Here is a 26,426-nt window from a genome sequence, read left to right as displayed (position 1 = left end):
AGAGTCCGCCTGCCGATGCAGGGGACGCGGGTTCGTGCCCCGGTCCGGGAAGATCCCACATGCCGCGGAGCGGCTGGGCCCGTGAGCCATGGCCGCTGGGCCTGCGTGTCCGGAGCCTGTGCTCCGCAACGGGAGAGGCCACAGCAGTGAGAGGCCCGTGTACCGCAAAAAAAAAAAAAAAAAAAAGAAAAAGAAAAAGAAAGCACTGTACAAATGTCAGGTGCTGTTATTGTCTGTTCAGCCGACATTATCTACCCTGTACCAGGTACAGTGTTGCTTCTGGGGGACAAAAGTGACCAAAATCCCAGAGGTCACTGAGTCACCATGCCAACAGGTCATGGCCCAAAGCCCCCAGGGCTCACAGCTCTCTCTGCTGTGGACTGTTTTCTAGGACCCCATCATCAGCCAGTTCTTCCCAACCCTCCTCCTGTGGTCCTTCTCAGCCCTGCTGCCCACCGTCGTTTACTACTCTACGGTGCTGGAGTCTCACTGGACCAAGTGAGTTCCCTGGGGCTCGCCCCTGAGGTGGGTGTCTCTGATGCCCCCTCCCCGCCAGCGCGATGGGCATACAGCCGGGGCCTTACTGCGGACGCCCGGTGCACCTGAGGGACTGTGACGGCTCACCTCTGACTTCCTGCAGGTCAGGGGAAAACCGAATCATGATGACCAAGGTCTACATATTCTTGATCTTCATGGTGCTGATTCTGCCCTCCCTGGGCCTCACCAGGTACATATTACCACCTCCTGCTCTAAATTCAGAACCAGGGTCACAACAGAGAACACTGTCCTCAAGAAAATGCAGATGCTTTGGGAGTGGTTGCAAATTCCTGACGACATTTGAACCTGTCACACTCACTTGGCATGCAATTGTGCCGGCCCACTGATTCTTCCAGAGATATGATCTTTCTGCCTTAAAAAAAAAAAAAAGCTTGAAAATGAAACTTACCATGGACCTTCCACTTAGGGAGAGGGTCTCATCATGGCTTTGGTTATTTTGAGGAAGGAAGTTTCTGTTAAAGCAGGCCCTGATGAGTTATGGTATAATAAGTAGCATCTGAGAGAACCAGGGTAGATCTTGAGATTTGGCCTTTTTTTTAAAAAAAAAAAAAGCAGAAGAAAATGAAAACATATGCAGTGATCACATGGACTGTTGGAAATAAGTTCTTACGGGATTCATTTTTCTTTCAGTTTGGATTTTTTCTTCCGGTGGCTCTTTGATAAAACTTCCTCGGAGGCCTCTGTCAGGTTGGAGTAAGTATCGGCCACGCTGAGTTTTGGAGCCACGTCCCCCAGGGGCTGGGGCTGGGGCTGCAGTGGGGGGAGGGTTGTCTGTCCTTCAGGGCCTGTGGACTCCCCGCACCACTACAGGTTCCTGGCGGGGCTGCACCGGGGGAACTGACCCACTTTGTGCTACAAGTGCAGAAATGTGGTTAATCTTTTAGGTTGAAACTCAATTAGTGGCGTTCTCATTCATTCTTTGAAACTTACTTACTGAGAACAGAACCGCCTGGGGAGAAGGAACTGCTGGGTCTCAGTGGTGCCAGGGAAGGGGGAAGGAGAATAATAATTAACACTGCAACCAGAATGACTGTCTGGTCCAGGATTATTTTTGCTAGGAGAGAGGAGTTGAACTTATTTCTAATGTGTGCCCTCGTTAGTATTTTCAACTTGTACCGAACCCACTTAATAGTAATAGCTGTTATTTAAGAAGATGCTATGCTAAATGCTTGATTCTTTTCTTCATTTAATCTTTAAACAAGCTATGAGTCAGAAATTTGACTATTTCCATTTTACAGATGAGACTGAGGCCCAGACACGCTGAAGAAAAAAAGGCTACCCAGCTAGTTAAGAGACAGAGCTGGGATTCATTCCCAGCCCCTACTGTACTATACTTTAAGTCCTAATGTAGGCCCGAATGTCCAAGATAGACTTCTCCAAAGGACTGCTCACAGGGAAGCCTGGCCGTGCCTATCTGAAAGGATAGAGTGAATTTTCTTAAATGGGTTCTCGCTGGGTAAACTGAGGACTTGGGAGCTGGCAGCCACAGACAGACACACCCATACCCCACCAGCTCGGGTCTAGGTTGACAGTGACTTCCAGATGGCCAAATCCGTGGTCAGTTCTGAGTCCCGTCTCTGCTCAGTCACGGGCCCCTCTCCCTCTCGGGGCGCTCAGCTCGCACACCCGGTGGTTCCCCAGGTGCGTCTTCCTGCCCGACCAGGGCGCCTTCTTTGTGAACTATGTCATCGCCTCGGCCTTCATTGGCAACGGCATGGAGCTGCTGCGGCTGCCCGGCCTCATCCTCTACACCTTCCGCATGGTCATGGCCAAGACTGCAGCCGACCGCAGAAACATCAAGCAGGTACAGAGCCTGGGGGTGGGCGCCGCCTTCGTCCCAGAGCCTCCCCGCCGCCCGCGTTCACCCAGCCGCCTGCTAAGTGCCGGGCACTCTGCTCAGGGCCTCTCAACTGGGCCCAGGGCTGTGGGGGGAGGAGGTGTAAGGAGCCTGGGTGAGGGCCTGGCTAGGTCATCCTCCACACTGACTCGGGCTGGAGGAGAGAGTGGGGATTTTTGCATTTTAACCGGGCTGATCTCACACACACACACACACACACACGCACGCACGCACGCACGCACGCACGCACACACACACACACACACACACACACTTCTTTCCCATGGACCTTCATTTGCATAAATTCTTAGATTACTACAGAGGTCAAGGCATTTTGGGCTGGTGGCATTTGTTCCAGGACTCTCTAAATTGGGTGTGTGGGGTTCTCTTTTATTCTCCTTTGCCACTGTGGGAACCATAAGAGGAGAAGCCCTGCATCCTGTCATTTAATCCTCAGAGCCCGCCGTGAGATGGGCGCTACTGGAGTTTGCTTTGCAGACGCACAGACTAAGCCACCTGGAGGTCAAGTGCTTGGCCCGGGACACAGGGCTAGAAGGGGCGGAGTGATGTTGGGTCTGACAGAGTCTGTGGAGTATCATTCTACAGTCAGATGTAGCCCCTCTGCCCTTTGGGGGCTCACAGGCCTGTTGTGTAGACAGGATTAGAACAAGAGAAACACTACGAAAACACGAGTCATTGTGCCTTTCGAGGTCTGGGTGTGAGCCAGGTGAAGCTGGAGGAGGCTTGTGGAGGGACAGAAGGGGCCTTGAGAGGTGAGGGGCGTGGTGAGCCTCCCACTTCCAAAGTCCTCGCGCACTGTGCTCTCCCCGACCACTTGGAGTGCACAGAGGCGGGTTGGTGTGGACCAAACCCCTAAGCCCCTCACCACCTCCCCCTCCCAGAACCAGGCCTTCGAGTATGAGTTTGGAGCCATGTACGCGTGGATGCTCTGCGTCTTCACCGTCATCATGGCCTACAGCATCACCTGCCCCATCATCGTGCCGTTCGGTGAGTGGCCCTGGGGCCGGTCCCCGGGTAGGCGGATGGCTGACAGCCATCAGCAGGGCGTCCTGGAGCCCCACAAACAGAGGGCCTCTTGTGGCCACAGGAACCAGAAGCTGCCAGGGAGCCACAGGGGACGCCACATTTAATTTCACTTCCCGTGGATTCCTTCCGCGGGCCTTCCAAACTGCGAGCTCTCTTAGTACCCGTCCTGGTCTGAGGGCCTCTGCCGGCTGACCACTTCATTCCTGGCTGACCCTCCGGCAGCGGCTAGCACAGTGCCAGCAGCACTGGTGGAGGCTCTCGTGTTTGTGTCCTGGCTCTAGCAGCCACTGTCACTCTCCACGTGGACTGTCACACTTAATTCTCTCACGATCCTTCAAGGCAGGTCTTGTTTCTGTCCCCTTTTCACAGATGAAGCACTTAACGCTTTGTTAGTGAGGAGTAGAGCCCAGATATGAACTTAGGACTGTTTGACTTACAAGGTCAAGGTCTTGCAATTAAAATACACCATCAGGAGCTGGCAGACAAATGGAAGCGTCTGGAGGGAAACAGAACACCCTGGAGACTGTTGGCAGTGATAGCTGTGGTTTAGGGAAAGGAGGAAGTTTTAGTTTTCCCTGTATACTCTTGTACTTTTTTTTTTTTTTTGCGGTACGCAGGCCTCTCACTGCTGTGGCCTCTCCTGTTGCGGAGCACAGGCTCCGGACGCGCAGGCTCAGCGGCCATGGCTCACGGGCCCAGCCGCTCCGCAGCATGTGGGATCCTCCCGGACCGGGGCACGAACCCGCGTCCCCTGCCATCGGCAGGCGGACTCTCAACCACTGCGCCACCAGGGAAGCCCTCGTACTATTTTTAAAGATCTACGATAGTATTACTCCTTCAAAACAACAACAAAAAATGTTTTTAAAGAACCTGACATGATAGAAAAGGCAGCACCCACCCACCTCCTGTGCCATCCCTGGGTTTAGACGCTTGGGCATCTGTTGGCAGTGACGGTACAGGGGGTCAGCTTGGGTGGGAGAAGGAAAGGAGCATGGGAGCACTGAGGGATAAGAGGAGGGGGGCTCAGCGTGGGAGGAAGTTGAGGCCAGGCCTCTGGGTGTAAAATCGCTTCTTTCCCCAAAATGGTCCTAGAATTTCAATGTTCCGTGGGGACAGCAGCATAGACACCTCTACTCCCTGGGTCAGAAAGAGGCTGGGAGGGAGGGAGGGGAGGTGGGGAAAGGAGAGAGGGGGAGAGGTGGACAGGGCGGGGCGGGGCGGGGAGAGAAAGAGAAGGAGAAAAAGCAGTAGGAGCCAGGACGTGCACGTGTGCACGTAGCCCAGCCGCAGCCCCAGCCCAGCTCCCGGCACAAGTAGCCACCTCCAGGAGGAAGGGCGTCGAGTGGCCCCTGCGGCCCAGCCACCGTCCAGCTCACAGCCCTGGCCCTGCAGGCCTCATCTACATCCTGCTCAAGCACATGGTCGACCGGCACAACCTCTACTTTGCCTACCTCCCGGCAAAGCTGGAGAAGAGAATCCACTTCGCAGCTGTGAACCAGGCCTTGGCCGCTCCCATCCTGTGCCTCTTCTGGCTCTACTTCTTTTCCTTCCTGCGCCTGGGTGAGTGGCCTGACTAGGGCGGGGGTGGAGGGCAGGAGGCAACACCCAGCCTCCTATTCCCGCATCCATACCAGCCACTCAAATCCCTTCCTGTTTTAAGAGCATCAACTCGGTGTCCAATCAGAAGGTGGTACCCCAAGGGTGAGGGCTGGTTGGGTACAGCGCCGACAGCCCAGTTCCAAGCTATCCTGAGGTCAGGTGTAACCTGGTGAAGGCCAGGGCGATTGCCCCAGACAGCCTGACAGAGAAGATGGTCCCTTTACCAGCTATGAAGGGGCTGAACCAGAGAGGGGGAAGCTCGTCCGCGATGCTCTTTGCGGGTGTGGATGGGCCCAGGTCCTCACACTTCACGGTGTGGAGGCAGTGGGGACACGCAGGAGGGAGAACTGCCACTCTTGAGAAAAAGGAAGAGGCAGAAGAGATGTGTGACTCTGCCGAGGGCACTGGAGACTGGAGGGAACTGACCCGGCAAGGAAGCTGGCAACTTGCCTTTGACCTGGTGCCCCAGTACCTGAAATCCGACCAGGGATAACGCCAGCTGTTCAGTGGGTCACTCTTTGTGCCCCTGCCTGTGAAGATGCCATCCCAGCTGCTGGAGATGGTGGGAAGGGGGTGGCTGATGCCTTCTCTTCGTCTTCGGCCTGAGGGAGAAGCCACACACGGTTCCTGCACCAGGTGTGACCTCCCCCCCGCCAAGGCTGGCATCTCTCTGTCCGCAGGTCTGAAGGCTCCCCTCACCGTGTTCACCTTCCTGGTGCTTCTGCTTACCATCCTGGTCTGCCTGGCCTACACCTGCTTTGGATGCTTCAAGCACCTCAGCCCTCTGAACTACAAGGTAAAGGGCCCCTCCCCCGCTGCTGCCCAGCCAGGGTCTGGGAGGAGAAGATGGTGGCTTCATCCTCCATCCCGTCTCCACCTCTTCCCAGATCAACAGATCAACGGCCCTCTCCAGATTTTATTTATCCACGGGCAAGGCGTGGGTAGCTGGGTGTGATGTGTAGCTTCCCTCCCTGCCCCCTTCCCTGCTCCCTGCACTGCCCACACCATCCTCTCTTGGGCTGCCGCGGGGAGCTTTGTGCCAGCTGGTACTATTATTCTGGGTGTTAATAGTCTGTTTGTTTAGAGGGTGTTAGTTCAGGAAGATCGGTTTTGTTTATCATCGCAAGTTTTTGCTGTTGTCTGCAGACGGAAGAATCGGCAAGTGACAAAGGAAGTGAGGCAGGGGCCCACGTGCCATCACCGTTCACAGTAAGTGCGGTTCTTAGCCAAGCGTGAGCATCTGCACCGGCCCCGACCAGATGGGCCCTGCAAACCTGCTCTGATCCTCTCCTGTTAAGACAGAAGTCCCTTGATCACGTGCCAGGCGGGTTTCTGAATTAACGTCATTTGAGAAGGAATCCCTGGTCCCTCTGGATGTTTTCTCTTGCATGTGTGAAGCCACACCCATCACCAGAAGATAATTAGTTTTGCCTTGATGTATACCCATCTCCCTCGGTTTCAGTTGCCTGCTCACTTTCCTTCTCTGCATATTTAATGCTTGGTGAGCTTGGGCCTTTAGGGAAGCCATATGGCAAGGCCCTGCGGTTTGATGAAGCTTTATCAGAGCATTTCGCCAGCACCTGCCTGTGTGAGGTCCTTTGCTAGGCACCTAGAGGGTGTCACACTAACTCCCCTCTGAATTCAACAAATGAACATTTTACCTGCTATGGAGGGGGGGCACAGTGTTAGAAAGACACCAGGACTCCTTTCCTTCCTGGTTCTTCCTGCTTCCGGCCTCCAGGGTCCTGCTCCTAGGGTGGGGTTGGGAAAGGAGGGTGGAGCCACAGGCTCCCGGAGCTGTGACCGCCCGGCCTGACAGACAGGGCTGGGACAGCGCCGATCTAGATCAGCAGCAGCATTCTTTCCAGTGGCTCCCTCTCGGGTGTCAGTGTCTGTCTCTGGACCAGCCCCAGAGGAGGTTTCAGGAAGATTCATTACCCAGAGGCACACCTGTGACTGTGCCTGCCAGACAGGGCAGGGGGATGATGCAGATCCCTCGTTCCCAGCCTGGTTCAGGTCGGCAGCTGGAGTCTGGGATTGAGAGGAAACAGAACCTGCAGAGTCGGTCAGCTGCTCAGAAGTCCCACTGACAGCATCCTAAGCCTGCCCTGTGTCGATAGAGCTGTTTCCTACATAGAGTGAGAAGTTCTTCTAGAATCCAGTGCCAGGAAGAGTTTTGTTTCCTCTGAGAAATTGATGTGTGCGCTTTCTTCTGCCTGACCAGGAGAACTGTGACTGTGTGTTCTGATTTGCTCTGGCTGTTAGGAAAATCTGCAGTTGGCATAGTTTAGGTCCTGATGTCCTAGGTTGATGTTATTTCTTTGTGTCCTTCACGAGCATTCTGTGTGTCTTCCGGCTGGAGGGAGGCGGGGCGGTAGGGGAGGAACGGGATAGGGACTCTCGTGCCCACCCCACCCAAGCACTAACACCCCCATTTGTTGGCAGTCCTATGTGCCCCGGATTCTGAACAGCTTGTCCTCGGAGAAAACAGCCCTGTCCCCGCAGCAGCAGCAGACCTACGGTGCCATCGCCATCCACAACATCAGTGGGACCGTCCCACGGCAGTGCCTGGATCAGAGCCCTGCGGACGGCATGGCGGCCGCCCGCCAGGAGGCCTGAGGGCCGGGGAGTGGGGAGGGGAAGAGACACAGGTGGAGAAGTGGCTCGACTCCAACCTCAACCAAGTCAGGACTTCTTTCCACCTGTTTAAGCACAACAGCTCTAACAAGATGGGAGCAGAAAGGGGCTCTGGCCCCTGGCTGAGGCGGAAGTGCGGGACTGCCATCAGGTGGTGGTCTTTTCTAGTCCTAGCAGTGGTAAGGGCAGGATGTGCAGCTCTGGCCTCTCCCTTGCTTGCCCGAGGCTCTGTTTATTTCCAAGTCCCCCTTCTGCGTAAGTGCTCAGCTCTGTGGCCGGGATGGTGCCCCTGACGGTTTTCAGCAGGATCGTGTGTTGGCACTGTGTTCCTCCAACCCATTAGTGTGGTGACTGTATCAAGCAAGAGGGGGAGGTACCATGTGGAAGACCTTCTCCCTCTGAGCATTCAGACACTGCCCCCCTCCTCCGGGCACACATGCAACTGATAACCAAAGAGTCTGCAGCAACCACAGGCCTGAGATGGGTGCCAGATGATGGTCCAGGTCCATCCCAGCTTCCCCTTCTGGCTATCAGGCCCTTCACACCCCTGCCCCCCGGCCCCCCGGAGCGAGCCGCAGGGCGCAGGACGGGAGCGGGCCGGTGCTGGGCTGCCCCAGTCTCCTCTACGTCCCTGCCATGGTTCTGTGTTTTTCTGTCACGTTGCCAGTGACACTGTGGCTGGGTTAGGGTCCCCTGCAGCTGGCAGAGACAATGAGGACCACTAATAAAATGCCCATTCAGCCAGACTGGTGAGATGCCGCCTCTTCGGGGCCCAGTGCGTGGGGCTCAGCCTCCAGCCCTTGATTCCATCTGTCTGTTCCCTCCAAAGGGAGCAGTGCTCAGGGCCTCCTTGAAGCCAAGGGAGATCTATGGCCACAGAAGGAGGGGCGCCGCCTCTTGCTTTTTCTCGCCCCACGGGATCCCGCGGCTTGGGACGCACCTTTGGGCACTTGCCAGAGAAGCTGCCTCCCTACTGCCAGAGGCACAAGCTGGTGTGATGGGTGCCGGTGGGCAGAGCTGGGAGGCCGCTTCCATCCCCGCCCAGGCGAGGTGGGCAGGTCCCCGGCAGTCACTCGGCCTCACTGCCTCTGCTCAGAGCTGCCTCGGGCGGCACCTGGGAAGACAGAGTGGCCTCCCGCCGGCCCCAGTGGCCCATCCTGCCTCTCCTGGCCAGGCTGGAGCAAGGGCCCCAGTGCAGACCTGGCAGCTCTGCTGGAAGGGGCACCCCACGTGGGGCAGGGGCTCAACATGTCACTTGTTCCAGCCGCTCTTAGAAGGAAAATCATTTATCATCAAAGCCATGTTGCTTAACAAAGTGTGTGGGGAGTGTGTGTGGAGGGGTGAGCACGGGGTCCCAGCACGGGCAGGGGATGGAAGCAAGCACATTCCTGGGGAAAGGGGCAACTCCGCCAACAGAGGACTGGGAGGGGGCCTCCCTGCCAGCCTCACTTCTACTGGGAGCTGGGCTGGGAGACCGGGGGCTTCCGGGGAAAACAGTGGGTGTCGGGAGGAAGCCTGCCATGCCAGGGCAGGGGCTGCCTGCGAGGTGACAGCCGGTCCCCGCCGGGGTCACTGCCGCTCCAGCAGCCCCACGAACTTGTGGATGTCCTGGGCGAGCAGCTCTGGCTCCTCAAAGGCAGCAAAGTGGCCCCCACGGGGCATGTAGGAATAAGAGATGAGTTTCGGGTATTTGGACTTCACCCACTTTTCTGGGACATGTATTACCTCACAAGGGAAGGCAGCAAAGCCCATGGGCACGTGGACCTTTATCCTGGAAGAGACAGAGATCCCACTGAGGGGGAAGCTGTGTCCTGGTCCCCCTCTCCCCCAAGGCAGGGCTTCAGGGGGCTGGGGGTTCAGTTCGCTCGCCCACGTGGAGCCATAGAAGGACAGACCCAGGGTTTTAACCGCCCACCTCAATTCCAGCCCTCTCTGGGGCCCTCTTTTCTGGAAGGGCTGCCCCAGCTGGACAGCGTCACCGAGGTGGGGTGGGACAGCCTCTAACTCCCACCTTTGTCCCCCCCCTTCCCTCTGCTGCTGCCTGAGAGTCTCCCTGTGAGATCAGGAAAGGGTTCCGGGGAAGTCCCAGAGCCATCACCACCACCCTAGGACAGCCTCCCGGCCCTGCGGGAGCCCCTCGGGATGTCTGGGGGCCAGGCCTGGTGTTCCCTCCATGAGCTACTTCTAATGACAGGAATCTCTCCCAACGCCCCTGGCCTTTCAATTGTGTTCTCATCTTACACTCCCGGTGCGCACCTAAGGCTAGGCTGTACTTTACCGCATCAAACGTCCTCCCTCGAGTCCAAGGCCAGGCCATTCCCCTGCTCCCTGCCTCGGAGGCACCCTCCTCAGAAGCCCCGCTCCGGGCTCAGCCGGACTTACCCCTCGTGCCTACTGTCCAGCCTCATGTTCTCTTTGTAGAAGCGCTGGGAGGAGGTGATGGTGCCTGTCGTCCAGTAGAGCATCACGCCCGTCAGCAGATCGTCCAGGGAGAACTTCCTGGGAAAGCAGACCAGAAGGCCCCTCTCAGTGCCAGGTGCAGTTGTATGACAAATAAGGGCCGCCACTTTCAAGCTGTACGCCAGGCGCTATGCCCTCCTGGCTTCCCTCCTCAGGCCTCACTGCCAGCTTGGCGATCTTATCCCCGTGCCACAGGCAGGCCTGGCCCAGCGTCACCATAACCGTGACGACAGGTAATGCAGAGTGATGGCCATGTACAAGGCAGGCTGTCATCTTGGGTGGTGTCAGCCAGCCCCCTCCCTGACCTGCCTAACAACGGCTCAGGCCAGAAGGGGTGAAGCAGGTGAGGTCAACTGAACCCAGAGGCTTTGGCTGGTCACCGCTGGGTAGCCAGGAGGTCGGTGGGTAGGATGCTGCAAACCCTGCTCAGAGGTGGTGCCCACTCCTGGGACCTCAGTGCAGGCCACCTTCAGACCATCCTCAGGGGGGCCCACCCTGCCAGGCCCTGAGCCAAACCTGATCTCCAGGCAGGCTTCAGAAGCCCCGATCCTGCCCTGACCGGGCACCAGGAGAAGCAGGGCAGGGTCAGCAGCTCCTGGGGCATTTTTATTCACTAGCCCCCAGCTTGCCTCCTGCCAAACCTGTGTCACCCCAGGAGGGAGCCATGGGCTCCTGCAGAGACCCGCCACACCCACTCAGCAGGGGACACCCCTTTTCTTCTCCAGCCTGGGAACTGCTGAGCAGGTGAACCCCACCCAGACTGCAGAGCCCCACACTCTGGAAGGAAATAATCATTTGGTACCTAATGTTGGAGCACGTGGCCTGTAGACTCTGGAAGCCCCACTTCCTCCTGGGCCCACCAGGCCCTCTCTCTCTCCTGCTGCTGGGCTCCCTCAGCCCGGCCTGCGTCCAGAGCCCCCGGAGCCCTCCATATGGCCTCCCCTGCCCTCTCGCTCCCCTGCCATCACTCACCCCTTCAGTACCCTCACCCTGGGGGCCTTCTGCCACCCTGAGCCCACCCGACAGTCCACAGACGTGAGGGGACTCCAGCACTACTGACGCCACGCTCTCCAACCTCAGCTGCCACCCCCTCAGCAGGTCCTGATGGCCGTGTGCTCACCCACAGCCTCCCGCCTGCCCTGCCTGCCTCTTTGAGGAAATCCAAGTTCATGGGGCAGCAGCTCCCACCCCCCATACCCTTCCCTGCTTGAGTCCAGATTTGGGGCTTAGGAGAGCTGTCGCCCCTTGTCCTGGGCCCTAAATGCCTCCATCTGCCTCTTCAGGCCCAAACGTCAGTCACCCGCCCCCCAACCCCGGATGCCCTCAGGCCTTCCCCTCGCTCCATACCCCTGCCCCTCTCTCCCGCCCCTGCCATCTCTCCCATGCCTCCTGACCCTGCACACTGGAACTGTCCCTGCTGCCCAGGCCTCGCAGGTAGGGCCCTCTCACCAGGTCTGTCCTCCCAGACTCTCTCACTTCTGGTCCTTCAGCAGCCAATAAGGCTCCTCCCAGCATCCCTGGATGCCGCCCTGCTGCACTCTGTCTGAGGACATCTACCCTGTGGCTCCAGCTACTAACTCACCAAGAGGACAGTGGAAATAACTCCTTCCAATTCGACCCCCCACCTGAGCTCCAGATCTGTGAGCCCAGTTACCAAGTGGACACCTGTGCCCGGGCATCCTGCCAGCATCTCCCACTCGGCATGTCTGTGACGAAAATGAGCTCAGCCTGTGTCCCCGCCAAGCCCTGCTGCCCTCACTCCTGCATTCCCACCCCATCCTTGCTGCCTGGATTAAAGAACATTTGCGGGCTTCCCTGGTGGCGCAGTGGTTGAGAGTCCGCCTGCCGATGCAGGGGACACGGGTTCGTGCCCCGGTCCGGGAAGATCCCACGTGCCGCGGAGCGGCTGGGCCCGTGAGCCATGGTCGCTGAGCCTGCGTGTCCGGAGCCTGTGCTCCGCAATGGGAGAGGCCACAACAGTGAGAGGCCCGTGTACCGCAAAATAAATAAATAAAATAAAATAAAATAAAAAAGAACACTTGCTGCTCTGCCTGCCAGACTCCTCAGCTGTATGCAGTTAGCTTCGTTGATTCATCAGAAGCCAATTGGCCCAAAATGGTCAGTTTGCTTAATTTACTTGTTTGCTTCAGCTATTTAGATGCAGTTGGTCGATTACATTTTTATCCTTAGAACCACATTTTGCGCCACCAGGGAAGTCCTGAACATCTTTTTAAATGCAATTTTGATAACAAAATGAAAACCAGTCAATGGAAACTGAACAGTTAAAAGAAGCATTTAAACTTGTGAACTGGGACTTCCCTGGTGGCGCAGTGGTTAAGAATCCACCTGCCAATGCAGGGGACATGGGTTCGAGCCCTGGTCCAGGAAGATCCCACATGCCGCAGAGCAACTAAGCCCGTGCGCCACAGCTACTGAGCCTGCGCTCTAGAGCCCGCGTGCCACAACTACTGAGCCCGTACGCCACAACTACTGCAGCCTGCGTGCCTAGAGCCCATGCTCCACAACAAGAGAAGCCACCGCAATGAGAAGCCTGCGCACCGCAATGAAGAGTAGCCCCCGCTCTCCACAACTAGAGAAAGCCCGCACGCAGCAACGAAGACCCAGCACAGCCAAAAATAAATATATAAATTTTTAAAAATAAATAAACGGGTGAACTGGCTTTTGGCAAGTTGGCCAAGTGCTTCCATCACCCCTACAGCTCTGACCACAGCTTGAAAACTGCCACAGCAACCATTTCCACCCTCCTGCAAAAAGATCTGTGTCCCTTATAGAACACAGATCTGATCACGTCTGTCCCCTGCTCAAAGCTTTGGTGCTCTGGTATGCAGCCAAGCAGAAGCTGAAGGGGGAAGCCCGCGGGCCATCTGGCCGGCCTCACATCTGGCTCCAGGTACTTGTGTGCAAGAAGCAGGGCCGGACCCCTCGCCAAGGTGCTCCCGGTGGCACTCCATTGACCTTTGGGTGCTGCCCAGTGTGGGGCGGGGGAGACAGATCCCAGGGTGAGGCTCTTGGAGGACCCGCCTGTAGCAATGAGTTTGTGGTCTGGCTCCACTGTACCTGCTCCAGCCTCTGGACAAGTTACCCCTTCCAAGTACACCATGCATTTTAATCACTCCAACCTTTGCTTCTGCTCTTCTCTTTGCCTAAATTCCCTTCTTCGCCTTTTCCAACTGGCAAACTCCTACTCATCCTTTAAGGCCCAGATCAAATAGATTCTCCCAGTCATTTCCCCTCCCTTAAACAGAGTGAATCCTCCTTTCTCTATGCCCCACAGTTCTTGGCATGTATCTTTAGAGCTCATTTCATTAGACAAGTATTTATTGAGCACCAACTATATGCCCAGTGCTGTTCCAGGTGCTGGGGCTAGGGCATGGCTTAGACAAAGTCCCTACTTCCAGGGCCAGATCCATTCACTCTTTTCCACATCTTAGCACTGTATCGGGCACTCTCTGTGTCTCTGAAGCAATAACAAAAGGGATGGGCCCTGGAGAAGGTGGGTCAAGACCAACCTTGATGAAGCTTAGGTCAGACCAGGGACCCAGGAATCTTGTGCTGTCGAGGCTGCAGCCTCCAAGGCTTCGGGAGACAGGACAGCCTCCCCACTCTTTCTGCAGCCACCCTGCAGGACCAGCTTCCACAGAGCATGCATTCCTACGGCCATGAGGCCCGGCTCTTCCAGGGTTCGGGGGCAGGGGCCGTGGGCTGCTCCCACGTCTTGACCAATAAGAGGCTCTTGCTGCCCTCTGGACGCCCCGGTCCCAGGAGGAGGCTGCTTAGCAACCAGAACAGTCTTGAGCCCTGCATCCTATTCTTGACCCCTCCACTGTGAGGCTAGACCTTTCTGGGCCTCAGCTTCCTCATCCAAAAATCAGGGTTAGGCTGGCCACAGGGTGAGGATTTGTGGGACATCCAGCAACAGATGGAACTTGCTGACCATCCCACCCAGATAAAGCAGGCAGGGATGAAGATGGCGAGAAGGGAGTGGGTAAGGATGGCGGTGTCAGCAGCAGGGGTGGACGGGGTCTCACCTCTCCAGGCCTCCATCCTCCAGGTCTCGGAACTCTGGATTGGTCCAGGTAGAAAACTTCTCTAGAATATAGGCAGCCAGTCCCACGGGAGAGTCATTCAGAGCACAGCCTGACACGGGAAGAAGCACGCGAGCGGCTCAGGCCTGGGGCCAGGGAGCTGGCCAGCAGGACAGAGGTGCGGTGCCGGTCCCCCAGAGCGGCACCGTGGGCAGGAAGCCCGCGTCAGAGCACAGCCCTGCCCTAACTCTAGGAGCACCTCACTTCCTTGACCCTTGGCCTTGGAATCCTTCATGGCAAAAGGGGTAACACCTCTCCCACTACCTCTTAGGGATCCATACGCTACACGGGCAACTTCCTTCAAACTGAAGGGTCTACGACTCCAGGTTTTGTAGGATCCCAATGAGAAGTACATAGGAATGCTGTTTTTAAAAAGTGGGCTTTTTTTGGTTTCTATTCTATGATTAGTGAAAAATTAGAAAAACCTAAAAGTCCAAAATAGGGAACCAGTTACAGATAATATTGATCCACTCATAAGCTCAAAGACTGAGCAAGCATTAAAAATGGCATGGATGGATCTCACAAACAAAATATTCAGCAAAAGAAGCCAGACTCAAAAGAGCACCTATTTGAGGATTCCAAGGCATATAAAGTATAAAAACAGGCAAAAGCAATCTATCTGTCAGAGGTCAGGAGGCTGGCTGCCCTGGGTGTGATGGGTAGTGTCCAGAAGAGGGTACAGGTGGCTTCTGGGCTGGTGGGTCATGCTTTGTTTCTTGAGTGCGTGCTGGTTATATGGACAGATCCCATTTGCGAAAATTCATCAACCAAAATGTTAGCAAGTTCTTCTGCAGGTCTGGGAGAGGAGAGGTAGGGAAGGACGAGAGGTTTCAGGTGACTGTCTTCTATTTTGTGCTTTTCTGCATCTTTCAATTTTTTGACAATGAACATGGATTACTTTTATAATCAGAGGAAAAAAACTGGTTTTATAAAACACTGTTATTATTATCATGAGCTGCCTAACGTGTGTGAGCATGAGACTGTCATGGAAACTCTAAAAGACTTGGAAATGGGCAAAACAATTTCTGGGTATCCTCTGAGTGGAATTCGAAGAGTTTCTAGTGGACCCTTCTGGGGTCATGTGATTGTCAAGGGGATCCCTCTTCCCTTGTCTTAGAGCTATTTTTACAGCTCTGTAAATTGTTGAAAACTGATAGGAATGCAAATGATTCTTGTTCACAGAGAAGCAAAGTAGATCCTAAAGGTTCTCATCACATAGTAAACAACATTTTTTTTCTCTTTTTTTTGTATCTATGAGATGTTGGATGTTAACTAAACTTATCGTGCTAATCATTTTGCAACAGATGTAAGTCAAGTCATTATGCTGTACACCTTACATGTATACAGTGCTGTGTGTCAGTTATATCTCAAAAAAACTAAAAGAAAAATAAATTTGTCCCGTGGAGATTTACTTGAGTTTTACCCTGTGGATTTTGACAAGTTTTGCATCTATTAGCAAATTTACTTTAGTGTTCCCAGTTGCCTTCAAACTGTTCTGTTTTACATTTTACTAGTTCCTTTATTAATTAATGAGTTAAATAAAATCTTTGACACGTGTTCATTTTTTATTTATATGATTTTATCTTTTTAAATATTTGGGGGGTTTTAATTTACATTTGTAAATTACTTTATTGACAAAAAATATAGTATACCCCTCCCACACACAAAGTATAGCTGTGTGATTAATATCTTAAAAAAAATATTATTCCTGGGCTTCCCTGGTGGCGCAATGGTTGAGAGTCCACCTGCCGATGCAGGGGACACGGGTTTGTGCCCCAGTCCGGGAAGATCCCACATGCTGCGGAGCGGCTGGGCCCGTGAGCCATGGCCGCTGAGCCTGCGCGTCCGGAGCCTGTGCTCCGCAACGGGAGAGGCCACAACAGTGAGAGGCCCGCGTACCGCAAAAAAAAAAAAAAATTATTCCTTAACAGGGCCCTGATGGCAGAAACGGTTGCTGGGCCCTCCTCAATGTCTTGGGGACACTCCCCCGAGGCCCTGGGGCACCCTCCTGCCCCCAAAGCCCCAGGCCTAAAGAGCCCTAGGCTTCGTCCTCCCCCCATCCCTGTCCATCCCTCTGCTTCTCACTGTAGGACTTGGGCTCAGGGGTGGAGGGACCAGGGGTCAAAGCCAACAGGAACACTGATGCCGCTCAATGGAGTTGTTTGGGAATTTTATGACCACGCATCACTCGTGTCTGTGGAGAAATGCCGTGTAAGGGTCGAAGGAGCTCTGAGTCTCTCACAAGAGGTTTTCACCCCGTGAACCGTGTTCCTGGGGTGGGTGAGGCTTCCCCCCGGTTGGGAGCCTTGCTGAATGGAATGGATGTAAGCCCACCCGACCCGAACCACTGAGCCAGGCTTCCCTCCGCCTGCCCACTCACCTACGGTGTCCGGCTTGGTACTCTGGATGTGCAGGTAGCCGCTCTCCCTCAATAAGTTGAAGAAGATCTTCTTTAAGGAGTACATCAGCTCCATATCCCTCTTGGTGTAGCCAAAAAGCCTCCCAAAACGCCGTCCCAGGAGAAGGGTCAGGGTGTAGAAATTTCTTAAAATGAATGCCATGTTCAAGTGCAGGCCTTTCACGTGGCTGAGGGCAGAGAAGGGCCAGGGGAGGCTGGGTGGCATCAAGGATGGGGAAGCGACAGGGGCAGAGATGGAGGAGAAAGAGGCCACAGGGCTGAAGAGCACAGGGCCAGCCTTCTTCGGCCTCTGCCCCCTGGGGTGACCACATGGTGGAAGGGCAGGTCCCGGTCAGGCCTCTCCTGGGACTTGGTCCATCAGAAAGGTATACTCCCCAACTTTCCCCTCCTCTAACTGGCCCTCTCTGCCTGGGAACCTGGCCCAGAATCACCAATCCTGTGTGACATCAAGTGGAGGGAAGAGCCACGTCGAAGTGCCCCAGGCAGAGCTGAATGACAGGGACCCTCCCTTGTCTCCCCTGGGTCCACACATATCCTGCCTGTGTGGGCCCTGCTCCAAGGCTCAGACACTACTCCCAGGCAGGGCCTGGCGTGCATAACCCGCCTCCATGCACATCCACCTCACATGGGCTGTGCACACACACCTGCACACGTACACACACGCCTGACAGCCACCCTCACCTGGGCACCAGCTGGGCCATGTTGGTGCAGATCAGGGCTCCCCAGTCTCCGCCTTGAATATAGAATTGCTGGAAGCCCAGCCGCAGCATCAGCTTATAAAAGATCCTGGCAGTGGCCACTGAGTCGAAGCCTGGTTGTAAAGGGGAAAGAAGAACCGTGTGGGGGTCACGCCTTGGGTCCTCCCAGGCCCTCTGAGATTCCTCAGCACCCCCGCCCCAGGCTGAGGGGAGAGCAGCTCACAGGGGGTGAGAACGAATCCTGGAGCCCAAGGGTGGGGTGCCCGGTGCCCAGAAGGCAGTGCCCCTGGTGCTGGCCTTGGTGCAGGAGACAGTGAGGGCGTGTGATGGGCTCAGGCCGGTCCGGCTGAGCGTCCGTGGGCCCACGCTGCGTGCGGGGCTTAGTCGGCCTCGCTGGCCCGGAACAGTGCAGGGCCCACACGTGGACCTGCCCTGAGTTGGCAGCTCCTGAGGACACGAGAGTCCAGGCCCTGAGCCAGCTCTGGACAGTCGTGACTCGGCCCGGTCCCCCGCCTGCCACGCCCCTCACATCCTGAGAAGATGCACTGGCCCTCTGGCAATAAAATCGCCCCCATTGCTTCTCTTCCCTCTGGTCTCAGACCCCTCCTTCCTCAGCCTCCTTAGGCTCTGAAGGAAGCTGTCCCAGCCGACTCCCCACCCCTGGGGCAGTGACACAGCCTGCAGCAGCCCGTACCCTTCTTGGAAGATGCCTCTGAGAAGCCGTAGCCAGGAATGGATGGACAGATGACTTCAAAAACATGCTCATCGCTCAGGCCATGGTTCTTGGGGTCAGTCAGCAACGGAATGATCTTATAAAACTCGTAGAAGGAGCCAGGCCAGCCATGAACCATCAGCAAGGGCTTTGGGGTCTGGCCGGAGGGCAGCTGGGGGGGCTTCACGTGGATGAAGTGGATGTCCAGGCCTAGGGAGACAGAGCACAGTCAGGATCAGGAGGAGAGGGCCCTGAGGCTGTGGACGCCACAGTCCCAGCTCTCAGGGTAGCCAATCAGGCTCTGCACCGCCACAGCAGGGCTGCCACCCTCGGCGCCCCCATGGTATTGACCACAGTCGCCACCGCTAGTGCTGGCTGAGTGCTTACACGGAGCTCCAGATACCCGGGTAGCTCGCTCGGCCTCACGGCCACCTGCAGCGTGCCCCTCTCACGTGAGAACGTGAGCTCTGTCTGTAAGGCCGAGGCCAGGCTGCTCACGCACGGCTGGATTCCCAGAGGCCAGAATAGGTCCTGGCTCGTGGCAGCACTCAATGAATACTTGTTTAATAATTTACAAATTGCGGGGGGAAAAAGCCCTATATATCCAGCAGTAGAGAATGAAATAGATTATAGTTTAACAGTATACTGTAATATAACACAGTCATCTAAAATGACTTCCTGGCGGTCAGGACTCCCCGGGCGGTCCAGTGCTTAGGACTCCGCACTTCCACTGCAGGGGGCACAAGTTCAATCCCTGGTCGGGGAACTAAGATTCCACATGCCGGGCGGTGCAGCCAAAAAGTAAATAAATAAAATAAAATGACAGTGTCGACGTGTACTGAATATGGAAATCAGTTCCGTATACACGGCTAAGTGGTAAAAGCAAACTACCAAGCCATATGCATCGTATGACCGATTTTCATAAACAGTCACATGTATGCATGTTTGCACCGTGTGCATAGGAATTTTAAAGTCTGAAGAGATAAACTACAAGAATATAAGAAGTAGTCCTCTCTGAGCAATAGAATTTCAAGTAAATTATTGTCTTTTTTGTGTTATAGGAACTACTAAATTTTTCTACAATGGACATATGCATAACTATTTTTTTTTTAAGTGGAGAAAATTTTCCTAAGGTAGAGTGCTGGGCACTGGAACACCATCCTGGCCAAGGACAGGTGAGTGGATTCCAGGCCCCACTATAGTCCCTTTGATAGCAGCCCCTTCCCAGGCAAGTGGCCTGGATTGCGCCTGGGTGTCCAAGGCAAACACAGCCAGGGCTGCTGGCACACCTGGAACCCTCCACCATGAGGGCTGGCACCGATAGCAAGGTCTGTTGTTTATTCATTATACAAACAACACATGTTTTCTATAGAAAACAGGAAACAAAGGTAAATCAAAAGGGGGGAAAATCACATTGTAACCCCATGATCTGAAGAGAACATGGTGTTGTCTGTCCAACTTTTTGCAACAAATTTTTTGGGGAACAATTTTATATTTATAGAAAAATAGTGAAGCTAGTACAGGAAGTTCCCATATACCACTACTCAATTTCCCCTACTATTAATATCTCATGTTAGGATGGTACATTTGTTACAATGCATGAACCAGTACTGATACATTAATAACTAAAGTCCATACTTTAAGTATGCAGATTTCCTTATTTATTTTTAAGTTTTAATTTTTTTAATTTTATGGTGGTAAGAACATCTAACATGAGACCTACTGTCTTCACAAAGTTTTAAGTGTATATATAGTTCGGTATCATTATCTACAGGCACAATGTCCTTCAGCGGATCCTTAGAACTTACTTATCTCCGGTAACTGAAACTTTGTACCCAGTAATTAGCAACTCTCCAGTTCGCCCACCTCCCAGCCCCTGGCAACCACCATTCTACTCTCTTTGACAATTTTAGATACCTCATATGAGTGGAATCATGCAGTATTTGTCCTTCGGTGATTGGCTTATAACACTGAGCATAATGTTCTCAAAGTTCATCCATGTTGTCACATATTGCAGAATTTCCTTCTTTTTAAAGGCTGAATAATATCGGTACATACAAACAATGGAATATTACTCAGATTTCCTTAGTTTTTACCCAATGTCCTTTTTCTGTTCCAGGATCCCATCCAGGACACATTACATTTATCTGTCACGTCTCCTTAGGCTCCTCTTTGGCCATTCAGACAGTTCAGACTTTTTTAAAAAGAGAGAACATAACTTTCTTTTAACAAAAATAGAACCCTACGTACATTCTATTTTGGAACCTCATTTTTTTCACTTAACAATATATCCTGGGTGTCCTTCTATGCTGCTAAATTTACTCCTAAAGTTTATTTTAGTAGGTAATTTTATCTCCTTTGGAACACAGAGCATGATGTGAGATTATTTTTGATTCGAATTCTATCAATCACATTATCATTTGAGTTTAAAGTTAGAAAAAACACACACATACATCCATTCTTGTGTGTGCATGGGCTATCCCTGGAAGCGTATGTTTTTGTTTAATAAATTTATTTATTTATTCATTATTTATTTATTTATTTTTGGCTGTGTTGGGTCTTCGTTGCTGCACACAGGCTTTCTCTAGCCACGGTGAGTGGGGGCTACTCTTCATTGCGGTGCACGGGCTTTCATTGCGGTGGCTTCTCTTGTTGCGGAGCATGGGCTCTAGGCGTGCAGGATTCAGTAGTTGTGGCACGTGGGCTCAGTAGTTGTGGCTCGCGGGCTCTAGAGCACAGGTTCGGTAGTTGCGGTGCACGGGCTTAGTTGCTCCGCGGCACGTGGGATCTTCCCTGACCAGGGCTCGAACCTGTGTCCCCTGCAGTGGCAGGCGGATGCTTAACCACTGCGCCACCAGGGAAACCCCTGGAAGCATGTGTTTAACGGAAGCAGACACTGTCCCTGGGGAGGGACAAGAGGGAGACTTCCTTTTAGCTCTGTCTCCTTCTGTACTTTTTGAATTTTAAATACGTAAATTTTTAAAATTAAAAAAAATGTTAAAATATGCCCTATGGGCCCCCTTTCCCTTTGGGGAGGAAACACTCTCTCAGTTGCCTTACGTGGTACCGGTAGGTTCTCTGTGCCCAAGCTGCCGGGTCAGAATCGAGAAGCCAAACTGGGCTCAGAGGGTAGCACTGGGCCTGGCCAGGGGGTGAGGGGAGGCGGTGGTCACAGCCTAGGGCCCGAGCTGAAACCGTGGCCACAGGTGAAGGAAGAACAGACAGGCTGGGAGGCTGGAGAGCTGGGTTCTGGCCCTGAACCTCCACTTCCCTGAGACTCGGGCGATTCCCCCCTCCCATCTGGAGGTGATGGGCTGCATTCCCCGGAGGCCTCTGAAGCCCCTGAATGTCTCAGACTCTCTGAGAACAGAGACTGGTCTGTGGCAGGAGGCCCAGGACATGGGCTGGAGCCAGAAGCTCATCACAGAACAAGGAAGTGGCAGGAACAGGGAGGCCGAATAAGGAGGCTAGTGGAGATGAGGACAGAACATCGGGGAGGGGTCAGAGGTTGAGCCTTGAGCAGCCTGGAGCACAGGGGTCAGTGCAGAGACAGAAAGGACCCCGAAAAGGTCCAAAAGTGAGGGAGGAGGATAGCAGCAGAGAGAGTGACGAGGGAGCCTTCTTGGGCCAAGAAGGCTTTTCCTCAGGCTGGGGAGCCAGGAAAAGAGACACGTTGAAGGCGTGCTGGGCCCAGGGCTGGGAGGTGGCCAGCTCAGCACTGTGGCAGGGGGGGCGGGGGCAGGTGGCACGTGAAGCCGGGTCCAGCAGGAGGACCCACACTGCAGGACCCAGGGCCAAGGCCAAGGCCAAGCTGCAGGCCTAGGGAAGTGACTGAACTGCACACTGGTTCAGTCACAGTGGGCTGCTTCCGTGATAAACTCCACGCAAGAAACTACCCCCTTTGGAGCACTTGTACCCTGAGAAGGTTTTGTGCTATAAACACTTGATATCCTGTGATGTCGTGAGGAGCCCTGAGACGGTCCAGTGGGGTAAGGCTTTCTCAAGCTTGCAAGCCTCCAGGAAAGAAACAGCCCTTTAATGCCTCTTGCCTCTGGGTTTTGGAACATGCTGTTCCCTCCTCTGGACAACCTTCCCCACACATACCTGGCAAACTCCCATCCATCCTTTAAGTTTCAGCCTAGATGCCTCCTCTTCCAGGAAGCCTTCCCTTACACTCCCAGGTGGCATGTGGGGCTCACAAAGTTCCCGGGGCCTCTTCCCTCATAGCACCCCTTACCACATGCTATAATCACCCCCGAGAGCCTGTGAGCTGGGAAGGCAGGGACCTTGTCTTCTCTGACTGTGTGTCACAAGCAGAATGCTTGGGTACAGGAGGTGCCCTGTCAATAGCTGCCGGATGGACACTGAAGAGCTGGGGTAACAGAAGGAGCTGAGTCAAACCCAAGGGAGCCAGGCCTCTGGCACCAGGGATCCAAAAGGCAACCCTCGGGGCTTCCCTGGTGGCACAGTGGTTGAGAGTCCGCCTGCCGATGCAGGGGACACGGGTTCGTGCCCCGGTCCGGGAAGATCCCACATGCCGCGGAGCTGCTGGGCCCGGGAGCCATGGCCACTGAGCCTGCGCATCCGGAGCCTGTGCTCTGCAACGGGAGAGGCCACAACAGTGAGAGGCCCGCGTACCACAAAAAAACCCACAAAAAACAAAAGGCAACCTTCGTAAATTACATAGAAGAACCTGTAGGTACTTTGGCTTAGATAAAATGGTTTAGATCCTCTTGTCAGGCTCATGACAGAAGGCATCAAAGTCCTCTCAAGTGCACAGCAACAACTGGCTTATATTTAGAAGTATTCTCCTACTTATTGAAGTCACAGATTTAAAAATTATTCTTCAACTTTCTGAAGTTACAAATTTCAAATTTAAAGCTCTTCATTAAGCATGTGAGTTCAACTTACAGATATTATTCTATATATTTCTTAATCTAGCAAATGTTGACATTCTCCAGGAACCTTTGATTAATGGGGCTGCATGTCTATACTTGCTTTATGACACTCCCTTAAACACTGTATAATTTCAATTTCCTTTATAAGAACTTTACTTGATTTGACTAACGAGTATATCTTCCACAAACTTTAAGTAACTCTCAGAATTTTAATAAATTAAATTTATAAATATGGTGAGGCTTAAATCTTCCAATATTGCACATAAACTCAGGAAGATTTTCATATAAAATCACAGGTCTAAATCCATGACTCAATTACCCACTTTAAATTAGTACTGAAAAGTCGTATCTGTTACTTGCAAAGGCCAAATTCTCTTAAACATTACAAATATCTAAAATTCCAAACGTGCAATTTCTTCAACATGAAAAATTATTGGTAGAGCGACCCACAGAATGGGAGAAAATATTTTCAAATCACATTATCTCATAGGGGATTAATATCCAGACTATACAGAGAACTCCTAAAACTCAACAACAACAACAAAAAACAAAGAACTCGATTCAAAAATGAACAAAGGACTTGAGTAGACATTTCTCCAGAGAAGAAAAACAAATGGCCAACAAGCACATGAAAACGTGCTCAACGTCATTAATCATTAGAGAAATGTAAATCAAACCCACAATGAGGTACTACCACTTCACACCCCTTAGGATGGCTGTTACAAAAACAAAAACAGAAAATAACAAGTATTGGCAAGAATATGGAGAAACTGGGAATCTTGTACACTTCAAAAAATATTTACTCATTTATTATTTTTCATCCCCAAATATATATAAATGAAAACCTACTCTTCAAATGCAGGGAGGTCCTTGCCTATAATGTAGTATTTATTACATTTACATTACAAAACATTCTCATATGAAAATCAGTATGCAGCTCTTTCACACGCAGTTTTATACATACTCACACACAATATATGTAAGCAGTTAGGACTTTTCTACTTACATATTCCTCTGGTGGAAAATTAGGAAACTGGGCAATTCCCACACTTTTCAGCCTTGGGAAGGTAAATACAACCTCTCTGAACATTTTTTAAGAAGATGAATTTAAAATGGTGCAACTGCTAGGAAAAACAGTATTAAAGTTCCCCCCAAAAATCAGCATAGAATTACCATTTGACTCAGCAATTTCACTTCTGGGTATATACCCAAAGAACAGAAAGCAGAAACATAAACAGATATTTGTACACTCATAATCATAGCAATATTTTTCACAATAGCTAAAAGGCAGAAGCAACCCAAGTATCCACTGACGGATGAATGGATAAGCAAAATCTATACCATGGGGTATTATTCAGCCTTAGAAAGGAAATTCTGACACATGTTACAACATGGATGAACCTTGAGGACATTATGCTAAGTGCAATAAGCAAGTCAAAAGGACAAATACTGTATGATTTCATTCATATGAGATACTTAGATTCAGAATCATATTTAAATTCATAGAGACAGAAAGCAGAATGGTGGTTTCCAGAGGCTAGGGAGAGGGAGGGAATGAGGAATTACTGCTTAATGAGTACAGAGTTTCAGTTTATTTATTTATTTATTATTTATTTATTTACTTTTGGCTGCGCTGGGCCTTCATTGCTGTGCTCGGGCTTTCTCTAGTTGCGGCGAACGAGGGCTACTCTTCGTTGCGGTGCACGGGCTTCTCCCTGCAGAGGCTTCTCTTGTTGCGGAGCACAGGCTCTAGGCACGCAGGCTTCAGTAGTTGTGGCACGCAGGCTCAGTAGTTGTGGCTCCCGGGCTCTAGAGCGCAGGCTCAGTAGTTGTGGCACCCGGGCTTAGTTGCTCTGCGGCATGTGGGATCTTCCCGGACCAGGGCTCAAACCCGAGTCCCCTGCACTGGCAGGCGGATTCTTAACCACTGTGCCCCCAGGGAAGTCCCCAGAGTTTCAGTTTTGCAAAATAAAAAAAGTTCTGAAGATAGATGGCTGTGCTGGCTGGATAACAATATAAAAGTACTTACTCCACTGTGGCGTTACACATAACAATGTACACTTAATGGTTTAAATGGTCAACTTTATGTTATGTGTATTTTACTATAATTAAAAACAGATAAATTTGTAAAAATTAACAGCATGAGTTTGATTTTCTTAAGCATTTCTATATTTGATTCTAAATCTTTCTGGGGCTAAAAAAATGTTTTTCCACTTAGGAAACTATTATCTCATCCCAAATGATCTTAGGTTACTTTCCCAAGAACATTTTGAGAGATACCTTCCCTTCCAGATGAAGTTGGGTGACAACCTGTGATACTGTTGGGACGGGAGATCTAGAGCTGCAGAGACAGGACAGTTTTTATTCGGACCTTGACTGACAGGCTGAGCACCCTTGAACAGTCACAGCATCATGGACTCCAAAGCTTCAAGGAGGGGCTGACTGACCGAGGCCACGCCCAGATCTAAATCTTATCTCCATCCTCTCAGAGATTGTTCTATCACTGAAGTGGACTGTGCATTTCTTTGGTTTTTATTTTATTTATATGTTTTCCTGTTTAGCTCTAAAGACCATTGGATTTGTTGGGGTTCTGCATTATTTTTGCATCCTCGTGGCGTTATACCTTCCAAATACATCTCAGTGACCAATAATTGAATTCTGGGTCTCCGGGCTTTATCTAAGTCATGTCCAGTATCTAAGGAAGGTGGTTCTTTTTTTTCTGCCGCACTGGGAGGCATGCGGGATCTTAGTTCCCTGACTACGGATGGAACCCATGCCCCTGCGGTGGAAGCGCAGAGTCTTAACCACTGGACCACCAGGGAAGTCCCTAAGTCACGTCCAGTACCTAAGAAGGCCGTTCCTGTGATATACATCCCCCTCCAGCTGGTGTTCTGGAAACATACCTTCAATCTTAGTTTTGAAGTGAGGATATCTGTTAAGACTCTCCACCTGCTTCCTCCAGTCAAATTCATTCCGCCAGTAGGAGATGACTTTCTGCAGATAGTTGGAGTTGAAACCGTAGTGGAAGCGGCTGTCCTCCAAAGGTGGGGTTAAACGGACCTTGTCAATCCTCTGGTGTAAATCCTGGAGCAAAATGCAGGACCCCAAGTAGAGAAGGTGAATGAGGCAGAGCACAAGAGAAAGTTTGTTTCCAGAAGACAGTTCCAAACCCTGCAGCCACAAGACCCAAATATTATATATTTTATAACATTATTATATTACATAAAATGTATAATATATATTTTATATTATTATATTTTATTTATATATTTATAATTTATATATATTTATATTTATTTTATATTATATATAATATATTTTATATTATTATATCCTAGATATTATATGTAATATATTAATTATATATTAATATAGTTAATATATATGATATATAATATGTATTATATATTATAATTATATTAATATATATTATATATAATATGTACAGCAGAGGC

The 26,426-nt window shown here is 52.0% G+C and overlaps 2 protein-coding genes across 22 annotated transcripts in view; one reads left to right on the top strand and one right to left on the bottom strand.

Annotated features, from left to right (window-relative positions):
- TMEM63A (transmembrane protein 63A) overlaps positions 1-8,424 on the top strand; it is a 32,918-nt gene extending 24,494 nt beyond the window's left edge. For 14 of the 16 annotated variants that reach the window (XM_073800885.1, XM_033851221.2, XM_033851213.2 and 11 more), the window contains 9 exons: positions 392-498; positions 641-727; positions 1,189-1,251; positions 2,200-2,362; positions 3,298-3,403; positions 4,835-5,002; positions 5,722-5,837; positions 6,188-6,250; positions 7,487-8,424. In XM_073800885.1, the coding sequence (XP_073656986.1) occupies positions 392-498; positions 641-727; positions 1,189-1,251; positions 2,200-2,362; positions 3,298-3,403; positions 4,835-5,002; positions 5,722-5,837; positions 6,188-6,250; positions 7,487-7,660 (1,047 nt within the window). In that variant the 3' untranslated portion in view covers positions 7,661-8,424. Of the gene's footprint in view, positions 1-391; positions 499-640; positions 728-1,188; positions 1,252-2,199; positions 2,363-3,297; positions 3,404-4,059; positions 5,003-5,721; positions 5,838-6,125; positions 6,251-7,486 lie in introns of those variants that run through there. The other 2 variants (XM_033851237.2, XM_073800923.1) reach the window with 2 other exon arrangements.
- A 524-nt stretch (positions 8,425-8,948) lies between these two features.
- The window catches only part of EPHX1 (epoxide hydrolase 1), a 48,592-nt gene continuing 31,114 nt past the window's right edge, over positions 8,949-26,426 (bottom strand). For 5 of the 6 annotated variants that reach the window (XM_033851299.2, XM_033851324.2, XM_033851280.2 and 2 more), the window contains exons 3-9: positions 25,875-26,142; positions 18,056-18,283; positions 17,345-17,474; positions 16,625-16,830; positions 14,188-14,296; positions 10,061-10,177; positions 8,949-9,449 (exon numbers count right to left, since the gene is read on the bottom strand). In XM_033851299.2, the coding sequence (XP_033707190.1) occupies positions 9,248-9,449; positions 10,061-10,177; positions 14,188-14,296; positions 16,625-16,830; positions 17,345-17,474; positions 18,056-18,283; positions 25,875-26,142 (1,260 nt within the window). In that variant the 3' untranslated portion in view covers positions 8,949-9,247. The remainder of the gene's footprint in view (positions 9,450-10,060; positions 10,178-14,187; positions 14,297-16,624; positions 16,831-17,344; positions 17,475-18,055; positions 18,284-25,874; positions 26,143-26,426) is intronic. The other variant, XM_004323157.4, reaches the window with a different exon arrangement.

Source organism: Tursiops truncatus, chromosome 1 (genome assembly GCF_011762595.2).
Source record: "Tursiops truncatus isolate mTurTru1 chromosome 1, mTurTru1.mat.Y, whole genome shotgun sequence".
Taxonomy (NCBI): domain Eukaryota; kingdom Metazoa; phylum Chordata; class Mammalia; order Artiodactyla; family Delphinidae; genus Tursiops; species Tursiops truncatus.
The sequence above is the reverse complement of the archived record's forward strand: the minus strand, read 5'-3'. Positions and strand labels throughout refer to the sequence as shown.